At 55.7% G+C, this 16,737-nt stretch overlaps 1 protein-coding gene across 1 annotated transcript; it reads left to right on the top strand.

Annotated features, from left to right (window-relative positions):
- Nucleotides 1-10,750: 10,750 nt before the first annotated feature.
- On the top strand, nt 10,751-11,650 carry BHLHE23 (basic helix-loop-helix family member e23). The gene has a single exon (XM_064276459.1). It carries the CDS (start codon nt 10,751-10,753, stop codon nt 11,471-11,473), a length of 723 nt encoding a protein of 240 aa, XP_064132529.1. The 3' UTR covers nt 11,474-11,650.
- The last annotated feature ends 5,087 nt before the right edge of the window (nt 11,651-16,737 follow it).

Below are 16,737 nucleotides of genomic sequence, written 5' to 3'. Positions count from 1 at the left end.
GGAGGAACTCACCACATCACAGAGAAGCCAGGAGTGCAGCGTGTCCTCTGGACCTGGGATCCCTGCGCGGAGGCCCTCCTAGACCCGGAGACAGAGCGGGGGAGCTGTTACAGCGAAGACAGCGAGATGTGGGGGCAGAGAAACGGTGGTGGGACAGCGCAGCAGGAGACAGCGTGGTGAGCCTCCCCGCCCACGGAGCGAGAAAGCTGAGCGCCTTCAGGCAGAAGGCCTGCTGGTGGAGCACTTATTGGCGGAGCTGAAAGAGCTTTGCAACACTTGCCCGAGCAGGGCAGAGGCCAAGGGGCCAGAGAGGCCTGCCTGCGGGCACGGCTGAGAAACTGTCCTGACGGAAGTACTGTATCCAGAGCATACCTGAACCTCAATTGTAACCTGTTACTTACTTAATAAACCCCATAATCATGAGTATCATCTGTGAGTTCTGTGTGGCCATTGCAATGAATTATCGAATCCAGCAGAGAAGTATAGAGTGCTGTGGGAGGGATGGCTGGTATCAGAATTGGTAAAGATGGCAGAAACAGGAGGTGTGTCTGACCTCTGCCTTGTAGGAATCAGCCTTGGGCTGTAGATCTTGATTCTCCTTCCCCCTTGTGAAGTTAGATGGGGAGGTCAGACGCCATCCCCCCCGCCCCCGCCACACACACACGTTGTTTTCACAGATGGCCATGAGTTGGGGTTGACTCAGTGAAAACCGGTTTTACTAAATTACAGCCCCATCATTCCCCACCCCTGGGGGCTCTCAAGGATGGACCATTCCCCACTGGAGATCCGGGGAACCCCAAAAGGAAAAACCCATTCAGGGACGGGCAGTCAATGTGACCTTCACTCTCCCTTAGGGCTTGGCTCCATGTCCCTTCCAGGGGGACACCCTCACGCCTCCACTCCCCAGGACGCAGGAGCTGGATCCTAGGGACAGGTGTGCCCAGCCTCACCCTCCTTGGGGGCACCTGCCCCCTGTGATAAGGTGACAGTGACATGATGCCAGGGACCTTGAGAAGCATGAGGACAGTACCTGTCTGCCTGCTGTCTCTGGGTCCCCGTGGGGTCAGTGGAACAGAAAAAGGGTGAGTGGACCTGAGACACCTCCTCTGAGGAGGACTTGCTCAGAGCAGAGACCGGGAGAGAAAGTGGTAATGAAGATAGCATCTTGAGGTCCTGTGCAGGAGGGGCCTCCTTGGAGGGAGATGGGTGGTGAAGGGGGAGGCAGATGAAAGCTGAGACCACCAGAGCTTCGCAGTCACAACGTTTAATTAAAAAGAGGTGGATGGTCACGCGTTACATACATCAGCAACGAGGCCCAGCCAGGCATCAAGCTAAATACAGTTTTAAATTAATAACACAGCACCGCAGCGTCCATGCAGGAAGGAAATCTTATTAACGACTTAATAAAAGCTCTTATTTGCTGAATTTCTAGAGACAGGGAAATGGGAATCTGCCTCCCACAGGACACCCAGGAGCACAGGACGATAACGCTTCCCTCCCACCCCCCCGCCTCCTCCCCAGCCCCCCCCCCGCCAAGCGCCCCCAGAGCACTTGCAGCACCGAGCCAGGCTCCATGGGGCGCAGAGCCCAAGTCTGAGCAAACCCACAGTGGACAGGGTCAGAGCCATCCCTATTTTGTGTCCAAAGGCATCACCTGTGTGTGTGTGCGCACAAAAAGCAGTGGCATTTGTGCTAATATTTTTACACTGCACTTTTAGTTTTCACATCATTCTAGAGGATCGCCATACATGGGAAATGTGGGATAATTCTAATCTCCCACCATTTCTGAAAATCACTCAACATTTGCCTAAGTTCAAAACTCTCGCCTGAGCCAACTGTGACCGGTATACTCTTCTGTCCATGAGGTGGCGCCACGTTGGCTGAAAACCGAAGTGCCTCTGGCTCTGTGGGGTGGACAATCTGGTCTCCTGCAAACTGTAACACCTTCATAAACAGCAATGCCTGTTCAACAGAGCCAGCGGGCGGCCAGACATCTTCCCTGCCCACCCCGACAGGTCTCTCCTCCCACAGCCCTGGAGATTGCCAACCCTGCCAATGAAACTTGGGCCAAAATATGTGCTCCTGACAGATATCATTCAGACGGCACTGGGTGGGCTTTTGAACTGTGCCATAAGCAATTGTTTAGGGTCCTGGGATGCCTCCTTCTTTAATTTTCTATTTATTAATATTTAATCTCAACCAAGTACAAAATCATTTGTGCAGTAACATGGGGGCCATGGGAATAAAAATCAATAACCAGACGCATTCCATCTGCTCTCAATGCTGCCCCAAGGGCCTCCTGGCTTCCCCGGGCACTCGCACCTCCTCAGACGCCGAGGCCACTCTGCTGAGAGGCTGCCTGGGGAAGGGCTGCAGCTTCTCCGTGTACTCGACCAGGCCAGGCAGCCTCCTGCCCCAGCTCTGCCTGCTGAAGGGGCAGGGCGGTGAGACAAGCTCTCCTTTCCTCCAAGACCTTAGACGTTCCAGGGGCCTTGACTTCCAGGGCTCCATCCCCTTGTGGGAGCATGTGTCCTCATTGGGGTTGGCAAGCACAACCCCCTTCTGAGCCCCTCAAGCTCCCCACTCCACCCGCTCAGGTCTGTGCCCCCTGCATCCTCTGACCCCCGTGCTCAGGCTCTGTGCCCCCCACTGCCCCCCCCACAGCCCCCAATCCCCATGCTCAGGCTCTATACCACCCCCCACTCCCCAGCCCCCCACCCCCCACCCCCCACTCAGGCTTTTGGCAGCAAGTCCACGGGGAGCTCCTCCATGCTGCAGAGGGAGGGGCTGCAGGCTCGGTTCCCTCCTGAGGAGAGAGACCCTGCTCTAATCCACCTCCCTGAGGCTGTCAGATCAGGACCCTGGTGCAGGGTAGGCCAGGAGGTGTGAGGCGTCAGTGGCTTGTCCTGAGGAAGCCTAGGCTTGGTCCCTCTGCAGGATGCTGAATCCTTCTGTGGGGTGCTCAGTCCCTCAGCGGCCACCCAGTCTCCAGGGAGGGGGTTCTGTGAAGGTTCTAAGGGTCTGGGCAGACAGATGCTGCGTGGTGCAGACTACAGATCTGGCCTGGCTCAGGGGTCCCCACTGATCCAGGGGGTCACCATAGCCTGGTGTGCAGACCCCAGCACAGTTGGGGACCCCCCTCCACCAGGAGGCAGGTGGTCACAGCACATAGGCACTCTGTGCAGGGCTTCCTTGGGCTCAGTCCATCCTAAACCCCATCAGTCATGCAGCCCCAAGGTCTCAGGGAACAACTGGGGAAGGCTCCCCAGTTGGCCATAATGTGGTCATCAAAGTGGAGATTCAAAGGAGCAAGACTGCCAGGTGGCTTGGGGAGGGGTGGTGCTGGGACAACCTGGCTGTGGCTCCTCCCTGGCTCTGACCACCCCACAGGAGGAAGCCTGGTCCCCTCCCCTCCCCCTCTCCGTAGTTGTTAGTTGTTGTGGTGTTGATGGAGACACATAGCAACTCCATGTGACAGAGTAGAACTACCCCATAGGGTTTCCTAGACTGGGATCTTTATGGGAACAGATTGCCAGGCCTTTCTGCCTCATGGCTGCTGGGTGGGTTTGAACCACCTTTCAGTTAGCAGCCAAGTGCTTAACCTTCACACAACCAGGGCTCCTTTCTCCCTCTCTCTACCTGTCTGCATCTTGGCACCTGGCCCCATGGAGGTCCCATTATCAGGACAGGTGTACTGTTCCCCCTGGGGCCCCCAGGCTCTCCCGGTCCCCATCCCATAGGAGGGTTGCAACAACCAGCATCATTTGGGTGGCATGCTTCCGCCTTACCCTCGATGCTTGGCCTCTAGAGGTGGACTCACCCACTCCCACCTCCTGGTGAGACCATCTACGCTGGCCTTCACCTTTTCTCTTCCAAAAAGTCACTCTACCTGGGTTCCCTGCCTACAGCACTGGCCTCTGACCTCACCCTCTCTCACGGATGAAGACAAAGGGTAGTCTGGCTCCACTCCATGGGTGCCAGAAGGAGACTCCGAGATTCCGAGGGCTGGAGTGCAGCCGCCTATCACCCACAAGCAGCAGCCCGCACGTGGCGGCCACCAGTGGGACTCAGGGCCACCGGCTCCACGCTCTTTTTTCTTTTTGGTTTTGTACATTTTTGTGTGTGTGTGTGTTTTAGATGAAGGTTTACAGAGCAAATTAGTTTCTCATTAAACAATTAATACACACATTGTTTTGTGACATTGGTTGCCAAAGCCATGACATGTCAACACCCTCCCCTACTCAGTCTTGGGTTCCCCGTTACCAGCTTTCCTGCCCCCTCCTGCCTTCTCATCCCTGCCCCTGAGCTGGTGCGCCACTTTAGTCTTGTTTTATTTTATGGGCCTGTCTAATCTTTGGCTGAACGGTGAAACCCAGGAGAGACTTCAGGACTGAGCTAAAAGGGTGTCTGGGGGCCATACTCTCGGGGTTTCATTCTCTTATAGCTGCAGCCAGCCAACCTCGGGGAGTGATCGAGCCACCCTGACCACCCGACTGCCCATGTGACAGCTACAGAAGCTGTTCAGTGTCAGGGAATGGTCGGGCCACGCATGTGCAAGGCATGTGGTGCCCACCCTGGCCCGCCCCTCCCAACAAAACCCGCACAATCCCAACCACAACCTCAGCTGGGCTCTTTGTAAAAACTGGCAAGCTGCTTCTATTAGCCACATGGAAATTCAAAGGACCTAGAGTAACCAAAGCAGTTTTGAAAAAGAACAAAGTTGGAAGGTTAATACTACCTGATTTCAAGGATTTTTGTAAAGCCACAGTAGCCAAGCAGGGTGGTGTTGGCATAAGGATAGACATGGCGATTCATGGAAGAGAATAGGGAGCCCAGAAACAGACCCACACGGAGCTGGTCGGATGACTGTCAGCGGGTGCCAAGGTGATGCAGCGGGAGAGGCAGCCTTCTCAGCGAATGGGGCTGGAACAACTTCACACGCACATGAGAAAAGACTCAGCTGCCCTTCTCACCTCATACCACACACAAAACTTCTGGAAGAAAACAGATGAGTCCTTGGGACCCTGGGTTAGGCAAAGATTTTTACACATGAAACAGAAGGCTTGAACCACGTTATTGTTGTTGTTAGGTGTTGTCGAGTCGGTTCTGACTCATAGCGACCCTATCTATGCACAACAGATAGAAACACTGCCTGGTCCTGAGCCATCCTCACAATCGTTGTTATGCCTGAGCTCATTGCTGCAGCCACTGTGTCAATCCACCTCTTTGAGGGTCTTCCTCTTTTCCGCTGACCCTGTACTCTGCCGAGCATGATGTCCTTCTCCAGGGACTGATCCCTCCTGAGAACATGTCCAAAGTATGTAAGACGCAGTCTTGCCATCCTTGCTTCTAAGGAGCATCCTGGTTGTACTTCTCCCCCTTGTGTCTGTCAGTTTGTCATACTGTGGGGGCTTGCGTGTTGCTGTGATGCTGGAAGCTATGCCACCGGTATTCAGATACCAGCTGGGTCACCCATGGAGGACAGGTTTCAGCTGAGCCTCCAGACTAAGACAGACTAGGAACAAGGACCCGGCAGTCTACTTCTGAAAAGCATTAGCCAGTGAAAATCTTATGTATAGCAGCGGCTTGAACCATAAAAGAAAAAATTGGTAAATTGGACCTTATCAGAATTAAAAACTTTTGCTCCCGGAAGGACACGGTTACGAAAAGTAAAACACTGGGAGAAAACACTTGCAAACATGTATGAGATAGAAGGTCTGAATCTAGAATATATAAAAAGCTTACGTAACTCATTAATAAGACAACAGGCTAAAAAACAGGCAAAAGATGGAAAAGAGATTTCATCAAAGAAGATATACAGATGGCAAAGAAGCTCACGCAAAGGTGCTGGACATCATTGGTCATCAGGAAGACATCCCTACGCAACCTAAAATTGAAAAGGCAGACCAGACCACCTACTGGCAGAGCGCATCCAGTGATACGGAGCAACCGGAATCTTTGTAGCTCCTGGTGGGAATGTAAGATGGTACAGCCACGCTGGAAAACAGTTTGGCAGTTTCTTATAAAGTTGGACATACACTTACCACGATGTTATCGTTAGCTGCCGTGAAGTCTGCCCCCGCCTCATGGCGACCCCATGCTACGCTGCCCAGTCCTGCACCGTCCCCACGATCAGTTGCAGATTGGACAGTTGTGATCCCTGAGGTTTTCACTGGCTGATTTTCAGAAGTAGATCACCAGGCCTTTCTTCCTCATCCATCGTAGTCTGGAAGCTTCACTGAAACCTGCTCAGCATCACGGCAGCACTCAGGCCTCCACTGACACAGGGGCGGTGGCTTCGCACGAGGTGCACTGGCCGGGGATCAAACCTGCGTCTTCTGGTGGAGGGAGAGAATCCTACCACTGAGCCCTCATGCACTTACTGTAAACCACCCGAACCAAACTTCATAGGGACAGAGTAGAACTGCTCCATAGGGTTTCCAAGGAGCCCCTGGTGGATTTGAACTGCTGACCTTTAGGTTAGCAGCCAAGCCCTTAACCACTGTGCCACCAGGGCTCCACACTTACCATAAAAAACCAAAAAACCTATTGCTGTTGAGTCAATTCTGACTCATTGCAACACTATAGGACAGAGCAGAACTGCCCCATAGAGTTTCCAAGGAGCACCTGCTGGATTCAAACTGCCAACCTTTTGGTTAACAGCTGTAGCTCTTAACCACTATGCCACACTCAACATAGGACCCAGCAATCCCACTCCTATGTGTGAAACAAAAAAACGTGTGTCTACAAAAGCGCAAGGGCACTGTCTGAGGAAGCGTGATTAATGGCAGTAAAACACTGGAAACCATCTAAATCTGTCGGCAGGAGAGTGGATGCACGCCACAGAATATGACACAGCAGTCATGGGAACAAGCATGCTACAACACACATGACACATGCGACAGAACGAATAAATCTCAGAAAGATCATGCCAGGTGAAATAAGCCAGACACGAGACTGTACTGCATGACTTCACCCATATGGAATTCTAGAAAAGGCAAAACTACCAGGCAGAGAGCTGGGCTCCGGGATCTGGCCCTCTCAGCCCAGCCCCAGACCGGGCGCCTGGCAGGCACCCGGAAACTTCTCCCCCCCCCAGCCCAGCCCTCCCCCACTTGGAACCCCCACCCCCCAGCGCTCCACCCTCGCCTGCTGCAGGTGCTTAGAGTCCGCCTATTAGGGATTCTACCTGATGGGTTGCAGGAAGGCAGGGGTCTGCAAGGAGAGGAGCTGAGGGGCAGGGAGGCAAGCCCACCCATCTCCACCAACTCTCCTATTTTGACTCCCCTGCACAGCCAGCCCACCGGGCCCTTCTGGCTGTGTCCTGGTCACTCTGATGGTCCAGGTCCCGCAGTCTGGCCCCAGGAATGACCAAGGACTGGCTTGGCCACTTCACTGCTGCCTCCACACCTGTGGGCTCCCCTGAGCTCCCACGCACAACCTGATCAGCCACTGCTGCTGTTGACTCAAACACAGGGGTGTGCTGCCCTCTGGAGGCCAGAAGGAGGACAAGCACCCTGTCATCGTCCTGCCCTCTGCCTGGTCCTGGACACCAGGCTGCACCCCTCCTTCCTCCCCCCCAAGGGCCAAGGGGCCAGAGCCAGGCCTCGCTGTGATCTCATTGGGGCTCCCCCAGGGTGTCCATCCCCCCACAGCTGCCCAACCCCCCTGCCCATCCCCTGTGTGTCCACACTGACAACTGTAAAGTGCCCAGTAGGGGACCAGGATGAGGGGGCACTGCCCAATGCATGCCCAAAGATGCTCGACAAGCATGCATGATCTACCAGAGTGAGGGGGTGGGACAGGTGGCAAGCAGGTCAGGAGCGCACAGTGGACAGTACCAGACCACTAAATTGGCCTGCAGGGGGATCAGGAGGAGGGGAACAGAGGTGAATAGGGGAACACAGGGTATTTTCAGGGCAGTGGCGCTATTCTGTAGGTTACTGTCATGGAGGACACATGACATCCTGCATTTGTCAAAGCCCATAGAGCTGCACCACAGAGTCAAACGGTGTAAACTAGTGACTGCATCTAATAACAATGTAACAGGACTGTTTCCTCAGTTGTAACAAATAATTCCAGGCAGGAACGGGAAGCTGCTGAGACAGTGGGAACGGCCAAGGGGAGGAGGGCAGAGGGGAAGGGGGGGAGGAGAACTCTACTTGCTGCACGATTTTTCTGTAAATCTAAAACTGCTCTAAAAAATGAAGTCTATTATTAAACGAGGAGCCTGGTGGCACAGTGGTGAAGAGCTTGGCTGCTACCCAAAAGGTTGACAGTTCGAATCCACCACCCACTCCTTGGAAACTCTATGGGGCAGTTCTACGCAGTCCTACAAGGTTGCTATGAGTGAGAGTAGACTCAATGACAATGGGTTTGGGTTTTTAATTATTATTATTATTAAACAAACAGAAAAAAGCAGCAGCAACAAGTACCAAGCTATCCTGACCTGTGAGGCACTCACTGTCGAGGCGGCCCCACCCTTAGAGATGCCTGAAGACCACACCCTGAGGAAAAGGTCCTGACTACCCAGATGCAGAAACTGAGGCCCAGAGAGCTAAAGTAGCTGCTCTGTCAGCACCTTGGTAGGTGGGAGGTGGGATCGCCGCCCTCTGCCGCCTCTGCTCCAGACAGTGAGGCCCAGGGCAGCGAGAGGACTAGCCTGCTCACTCTGTTCCCTCCCCGGAGGCCCAGGCCTGGCTCCCTGTCCGTGGTATCAGCCAGCCTCCAAGATCTAGGGCAGGTGAGAACGAGATGGTGTGTTTCTGGGAAGTTCCTTCACCACTTCCGTTATGTAGACCCCTGGCTCCTGTGGGGCACCCCCATACGGAGTCTGGTTAAAGGGCTTGAGGACCGGCCTTTGAACCAGGGACCACTTCAGGATGCAGCAGGGTCTCCTTGAGCCTTGGGGCTGAGCGCAATACCCCAGGTGGCCACGAGGTGCCAGCATGTGACAGAGAAAGCTTCTCTCCCCGCTTTGGCTCATGGCAGGTTTGTTGTTGGCTTTTCCCACACAGACCTGAGTGCAGCCCCAGATGTCTGATGGCTCCAGGACCCAGACATTTCTTCCCTCTCACCCCTGACTGTGTCTTCCTCTGCCTCAGCCTTCTCAACCAGAGGGACAGACCCTGAGCCAAAGTGGGTCTACTAGGGCTCTTAGTTACCTGGCTCTGAGGAAACGCCAGGCCCTCTCCCGGCCGGGAGTGTCCAGATACCACGCAGAGTCCCTGGGGATGGGACCAGACCCCAGCCTTAATTCACCTTTCTGGGGTTGGTTTTCTCTGATGCTGAGAACCTGCGCTCACGTTTTCTGAAGCCAGTCTCACCCGTGCCTGTGCTTCAATTCCTATACATCCCAGTGATCCACTGCACACGGGCTCGTCCACACAAATTCCTACCCGGCTAGCTCTCCAATGGCTCGATGCCCCACACTCAACATGTCCACAGGGTCTGTCCTCCTGTCCACACATGTCCTTGTCTTCCCACCCCAAGACCTGGGGCAAGAGGTCATCCTAGATGACCAGTGCTCCACAAGCCCCACTACCGCCTCTCTTGGTGGCTACCACCACCACCCCACCTGTGGCCACCAGAGGACAAAGGAGCCCCAGTCCCTGACCACACAGGCCCAGTGACAGTCACTGCTCTGCTCACTGACTGGTGGGCTAACCCCCGAGTGACACCATGCGCCCTTCAGACTTTGGCCCTGCTGTGTACCCAGGGTTTCTGCCACACTCCCTGCACCTGACATCACCCAGCCTGGGGCCACCTCTTGGAAAGGGCTTCAACCCAGCATCCTCACCCTTTGCCAGTCATGCTCACCTGCCTCCAGGGCTCAAGAGTAGTGCTGGGGCAGGAACAGTGTGGAGTCACCACCAGCCAGCATCTCCAGCTCTGCCAACCCCTTGCCCAGGGAAGCTTCCACCCTCAGGATCACACATCGGTCTGCCGCTCTGATGGGCTCCCCCACAGCGCCCCTGGAGGATTTCATGGCTCAGGCCAGGGACAGATGACACCTTTCCAGTCCTTCACCGCCCTGAGCACCCCCCTTCTCCATCTGCCCTCTGCCGACGGCGACTATATCATGCATGGTTCCCAACTCCACGACCAAACACTCACCCCCAGACGCCCCAGGCAGAGAATTGAGAGGTCCCCTCTATGAGGAAAAGCCTCAAATCACTACCCGACTTTGGGGATCGTGGAAAGAAACTTAGGATGAAACTGTTCTGGAAAATAGCGGAGCGCGGGGGCTGGAAGCCCGGGACAGGGCCGGCCGACTGGAGATCCTGAATCGCACGTCCGCAGCCCAGCCCGGTCAGCTTAGCAGCGCCCCGGGGCAGGCGGGACTCGGAAACGCGCGGTGCCGCGGCTCGGCAAGGGGGTTCCCCGGTGCTGAGCACTCAACATCCGACTGCAGAGACCCCTCTACCTCTCAGTCCAACCCTCCGGCTCGGTGGATTCCGGTGGTTTCCAGCCCTGCGCCAGCCCTGCGGGGCTGGGTGGAGCGGAGCTGGGAAAGAGGCAGCCACCAGGTCCTCTCCCAGCCGGCGCGTTCACTGCTTAAAACCGAAAAAGGGGCGAGTGGAAGCCTGAGCCCCCGCCCCCCGCCCCCCTCAACCCACCCCCACCCCCGGCCCTGGCCTGCGCGCGGCGGCAGCGAGGAGGAGGGGACGAGGAGGGGCGGGGCAGGAGATAGGACCTGCGCGCGGAGGCTCAGGGACCGACAGACAGCCCGCCACCCCACCCAGGCCGCATGAGCGCCCGCCCGCCGGGCGCGCCCGCGGGCCCCAGCAGCGCGGCCATGGCCGAGCTCAGGTCCCTGTCGGAGGACGCGTACCTGGCCCTGAGCCACGGCTACGCGGCGGCGGCGGCGAGTCTAGCCTACGGGGCGGCTCGGGGGCCTGAGGCGGCCCGCGGCTACTGCGCGCCAGACCCAGGCGGTGACCTCCCTGTGGCGCCCGCGCCCCGCGCCCCAACCGCAGCGGCCGAGAGCAGCGGCGAGCAGAGTGGCGACGAGGACGACGCTTTCGAGCAGCGACGGCGGCGGCGTGGGCCGGGGACTGCGGACGGGCGGCGGCGGCCCCGGGAGCAGCGCTCGCTCCGGCTGAGCATTAACGCCCGCGAGCGGCGGCGTATGCACGACCTGAACGATGCGCTGGACGGGCTGCGCGCAGTCATCCCTTACGCGCACAGCCCGTCGGTGCGCAAGCTCTCCAAGATCGCCACGCTGTTGCTGGCCAAGAACTACATCCTAATGCAGGCGCAGGCCCTGGACGAGATGCGGCGCCTCGTGGCCTACCTCAACCAGGGCCAGGGCCTGGCCGCGCCTGTCGCCGCCGCGCCCTTGACGCCCTTCGGCCAGGCCGCTGTGTACCCCTTCTCGGCGGACGCTGCGCTGGGGCCCTGCCTGGACAAGTGCGCCGCCTTCTCCGGGACGCCCTCGGCGCTTTGCAAACACTGTAATGAGAAGCCGTGACGGCCGGGCCCGCCCCTCCTCTCAGCTCCCGTCCTCCTTTTCACGTTGCCCTTTATGACTGTCACCCTGTCCCGCCCAGAGATGCCCGGAAGGACCCCCGCAGATGGGGAGGGGCGGCCCGATCTGGCTTCCAGCAGGAAGCACAAAGCCTCTCCCGGCGCGGGATTGAGCTGGAGAAGGAGCGAGGGCGCTGGAATCCGCTCCCGGGACCCGCAGCCGCCGCTGAACACCCTCCCCACGTCCCAGGAGGTTCCAAGAGCCATCGAAGACCGGGGGCGGAGGGTGGCCAACCCTGCTCCTCCAGGCCACCCCATCAAAGGAGGCCATGGCGGGTCCCAGGGCCTCAGCCAGAGCGGGGACTGGTCCGACCCAGAACTGGTGATTCTGCCCGTCGCCAGCCCGGGTTGCGCTGGGCGCAGGGACAGGGCGCAGTCGGACTCGGCAGGCTGCGGCCCCGGCGTTGGGCGCTTGCTCAGCCCGGTTGGCCGCTCTTGCTAAACTGCAAGGCAGCTCGCCGGCTGGGCCTGTGTCCGAGGACGCGCGTCGCCAGGGCACCTCTCACCTCGGCTGGCTCCATGAGCCCAGCCCCCGCAGCGGAGCCGCCAGATGCGCCTGGACGGACCCCGCCACTGTCTTTTGCAAAAGGAGCTGGACCGCCGTCGGAGGAAGGCACGGGGCAGGGAGCATTTACCGCTTTCGCAAATCTGAGTTGAGTCGCGGAGGATGGTCCTGCTGCTTTTCTTGCTTGCCTTGAGGCGCGGGAAGTGGTCGCCCCAGAAACCTGCTGGCATCTGCCCCCGAATACCCCTGGACTCGGCCCCCACGCCCGCTAGAACGTTGCGACCCCCGGGATGGAGATCGTACGGAGCCCTCTGCGTAAAGAGGTTGCGTGAAGGAGTGGCCTGGGGGTCTGGGGGAGGCCCCGGTCTAGCCCTGGCGACCGGTAGAACCCCCTCCCATCGCCCCGCACCTTTCTGAGGTGAGTACGCCGCTGAAGACCTCGCTCCCGGACGGGTGGGGACGGTGACGGTAGGGGTGATGACGGGTGTGCCCACAGTTCAGATTTCTGCGCCCTCCAGGATCTCATGCGCCGCACACAGCCACGCTGGCCCCCTCCTGACGGAGCTGTCTCGCTGGTTGGCCCTGGGCGCCCCGCTGTACTATGAGGCTCTATTAACCCAATTTCCTCGGCTGTGGTTAATAGGATGCTGATGCCGAGGATCCTGCAGCCCCAGCCAGCGGCCCCTCTGTAGTTTAACGTTAATTAATACATTTCAAAAGGCCCTTTTGTATTTGCAAAATGAAGTGTGTGATTAAGCCTTATTCGTGAAGACAAATGCTCTGCTAATTTCCATTTCTATTTCTTCGTTGTCTTTTCCCCTAAACAGACCAGCTTATCAGTTTTGTATATTCAAAAAGCTGAGCCCGGGAGACTGTTTTCCAAACCCTTTTTAGATAACTTAAGGCAGGAAATCTGGAAATCCCAATATCCTTTAGTTCTGGGGCCATGTCAAAGGGATCGTTAATCAACATTATAATTTAGTTAGGTATCATAGTTCTAAACAGAATTGCTGATCCTGGTTAAAGCCAGAGATATTTAGTACATCATTTATATGTAGGATAAAGTATTTGATTTCAACTTAGTTTTTAAAGACTGTGATCAAATTTTAATACCAAATTAAATGTATTCTCTTATGACTGAATTCATCATTTCCATTTTCAGATCATTGTACCAACTTGGGCCACGCGTCTGAATCACAGAACTTAAAAAAGTCTCTGAGGCTGGAAACCCATCTGTAAGGCACCTCTCATTAGTAACATCTGAAATAATAAGAAAAGAGGAAGGGAAAAGTCTCTCCCCACTCCGGTGAAAAGCAACAACTTCTAGAAAGAACCACTTAACTAGTCATTAATCCTTCCAATAACTTTAAATAACACTGAAACTAAAGTGAAACTTTATTTTTAAAAATTATAAAACTGTTTATCCACTGCTCTTCAAAATGTCAGCGTGCCTTGCCCAGAGTTTGGCAGAGTATCGTTTTCAAGTGTGAAATGAGGTCAGTTTCTCAGCTTTGGCTACTAACCAAGCCGTCCAGTCAATCAAAACAGACGCTGTTTGCCTCTCCCAAGTTGGCGTGGCAGACTCCGCAGTGGAAGCCGGACTCCTCGCTGGAAGAACTTTCCTGGCACAAAAGGTCTGACCCTCCAAGGCCCGTGTGTCCACCCCAGGCAGCAGCAAAATCAACCAACCAGTTGTCTCTGCCCTTCTGCGGGCCTGCGGCCGGCATTGTCTTTTCTCCCAAGGGTTGGACTCCTGCAGGTGTGCTAAGGACAGCTGTGAATCAGTTCAGACCATGTCTAACCAGGATCTTCCAACGATGCAGGGAAGGATAAAAGAGAAAAGAGCTATGCTTATAACTCAGGTTTGAGCCAGCCCTCTCAGACACCCATTTTTAGATCCTTCTTAGATAAAGAAGACCATAGCTGTGACGGGTTCAAGGAAGTGTCCCTGGGATTAAGACCCTCATGACCCGCTTTAAACCAGCACCGTCCAATGCAAAACCACATGAGCCGCATGTGCGACATTCAACGTTCCAGCAGTCACGTACAAAAGTAAATAGAAGCAAGTGAAATTAACTTTAATAATATCTTTTCTTCCAGTGTATCTAAGACATAATCATCTCAATGTGCAATCGGTATACAAAAATTATTAATGAGGTGCTTCATGTTCTTTTTTTCATACTTGATCATCAAAACCCAGCAGGTATCTTGTACTCACAGCCCACTGCAGTCCAGACCGGCCTCATTGCATGGGCTCGGTGGCCACTGTAGTGGGTGCCAGCTCCAAACTGAAAGTATGGAACATCCCAGTGCCCTTTCTCTCCACCCCTTGTTAATAACAGTAGAAATGCCCACCGATGAGGTGTGTTCTCCAACTAGACAGCCAGTCAGTGTGCAGCCTTGTTGAGCTTTCAATCCTTGACTCCTTAAGGGTGTCTCCAGAGGGCCACGTGGGGCCAGGCAGGTGGCAAGAAGAGCTGCCATCTGCTTTCTACCAAGAGAAGGTGGTGGCCACATGCCCACCAATGTGCCCCAGTAGCACACATTGGGCAGCCCCATTCCCCCCCCAGCCCCCCAGTTGTGGGAGCTGCTGGGATGCAGCAGGTTACAAGGCGAACCCACCCAAGGTGGCCCAGTGTGGTGACAGCCCCTAGCTCAGACCCTGGGTCCTCCCCTACCCCCAGCTTGAGGCCAAGGCTCTCTCCTTTTCCTCCATGAGGAAACCCACCACACTAAGGACATCTCAGCTCCACCTTCTGGAGGAACCGCAGACCAAGACGTGTTCAAACTCGGATTGGAGCCACCGGCTTGGCGGTCATTGGGAACAGGTTCCTTTGAAAAGCCAGGCTCACGGGGCCGGGGGGCCGGCTTTTCTGAGCCCGGCAGCTTATAGGAGCCCCTTGTTGGGGCTGACCTTCGGTTTCCAGTCTCTTGAGCAGCCCTCAGCCTCGCTCTAATCCCCCAGGCTGTCCAGGCTCCACCTGAGGGGAAGCAGAGGGCAGCACTGGCAAAAGGGGATCAATACATCCCCCCCATCCTTTCTTCACATGTTGCTCCCTGCCTTTGAGTGCTGTGATCCCTGTGGCTTCCACCGAACTAAGCCAGTGTAGCCCCCACAGCTTCATCCTGCCAGCTGGAGACCACTCTGTCTGATTCAGGTTCCTCCATTGCCTTGGGGTCACCATAGCCCCAGCTCCTTCAGTTCTGATCGTGCCCACAACACTTCAAACTTAAAGATCTTCTCTTCCCCCAGTTAAGGTATTCACTACCCATCTAAAGCAGCATTGAACCCCAAGGGCAGGGCACTCCCCAGGGGCCTTCTGCCCAAGCCAGTACCCAGCCTCCTTATGTGGACCAACAGGCTTGATGTACCGAGAGCACTGGCGTCCAGCTGTCTCATTTTGCTTTGAGCTCCATCCACAGACGAGCTTCTCCTTTCACGTATGCAGAAGTGACCAGAATCCTGGGGGATGCTCTTTCACCCTCTGTGCCAGGAGTACCCAGTGCAAAGCTCACTGTGCAAACACGCACATCCATGTCCTTGCAGGCGAGGGCAGGGAGGGAGGAGGCACCTCTGTGTGGGTGGAGGACAGACATCAACTTCCTGAGAGAAGGCGGAGATGGCCAGCCATGGTTCCGACCAGAAAAGCTGGTCTGGCTTCTGCCTGGACCATCTGAGGGAATTCTGGCCAGAGCCCTGAGCAGAGGCTCCTAAGCCCTGGTTAATCCCTCAGAGAATGATTATAGCAATTTTATAAAGTGAATTTGCTTGTGATCTGCTTCTAGTTGGTAATCACTTTGCCATCCCATTTGGAGGGATGGAAGCAGAGGGATTTGTGGTGAATTAAATCATTTCTCCAGCAATTACCTCTTTGGACTCACAATACTGACTGTGACGTTATGATGCCCCAATAAAAGTCTGCTCCACAAAATTAGAGTGTTAATACACGTCTGACAACAACCCCCAAAGAGCAAGACCCCGGGTTCCATAAATGCAGAAGGGCTCATGTGATCAGCGGTTTCCTTTGATTTCAGTGACTCCCTTGTTTTAGAAAGCGACTGATGCCTGGGTTTTCCTGGTCTGCAGTGCTTGGTGTGTCTATTCAGATAAGTGTGTAAAGGCTATTTTCAGTGAACAGGGAGATAGTCAGGGTCATTCATGGCGTCCACTGAAGGGGTAACGGTGCAAGATGCACACATGGAAGACGTGTGAATAAACGACACGGCCCTGACCATGCATCTGTCCCTTTGTGGGGTTTCTTGGAAGTGAGGTGCCAAGTAGAGGGGCTGTTACCTTTGTGGCAGCATGGCTGCAGCCTGTGTTTCCAGAAGGCACAGCCATCAGAAAGCAGTGCAGAGCTGAGCGTGAGCCTCTAGATGGACAGGGCCACCTGGGGTGCCTCCCCTCTGGGGGCGAGCCAGCCTGATCGTGCAGTGAGACCGCCTGGATGGAATCATCATCTTAGTGCGAGGGTCTTCCATGAGCAGCTGGGCTGCACTTTAGAGTCGTCTGGGCCTCTTCCCGGCTGGTCTGCCTGTGCCTCTAGCCCTGTCCTGTCAAAAGCAATAAGCCTACAGTTGGTGCTCCCCCAGGCCCCTGATTTGGCCTGACAAGGGCCGTCTCCCCACTCCACAGGGTGGCTTGGGCTGTTGTGATGGAGTCGCGGCCAATCCGGGCATTTGGCCACAAACCCTGAGACACA

Source organism: Loxodonta africana, chromosome 24, assembly GCF_030014295.1.
Source record: "Loxodonta africana isolate mLoxAfr1 chromosome 24, mLoxAfr1.hap2, whole genome shotgun sequence".
NCBI lineage: Eukaryota > Metazoa > Chordata > Mammalia > Proboscidea > Elephantidae > Loxodonta > Loxodonta africana.
This window is presented reverse-complemented; position numbering and strand designations above follow the sequence as displayed.

What these genes read in the sequence shown, in the direction of transcription:
- BHLHE23 (XM_064276459.1), top strand. Translation starts at nt 10,751, where the DNA reads ATGAGCGCCCGCCCGCCGGGCGCGCCCGCGGGCCCCAGCAGCGCGGCC.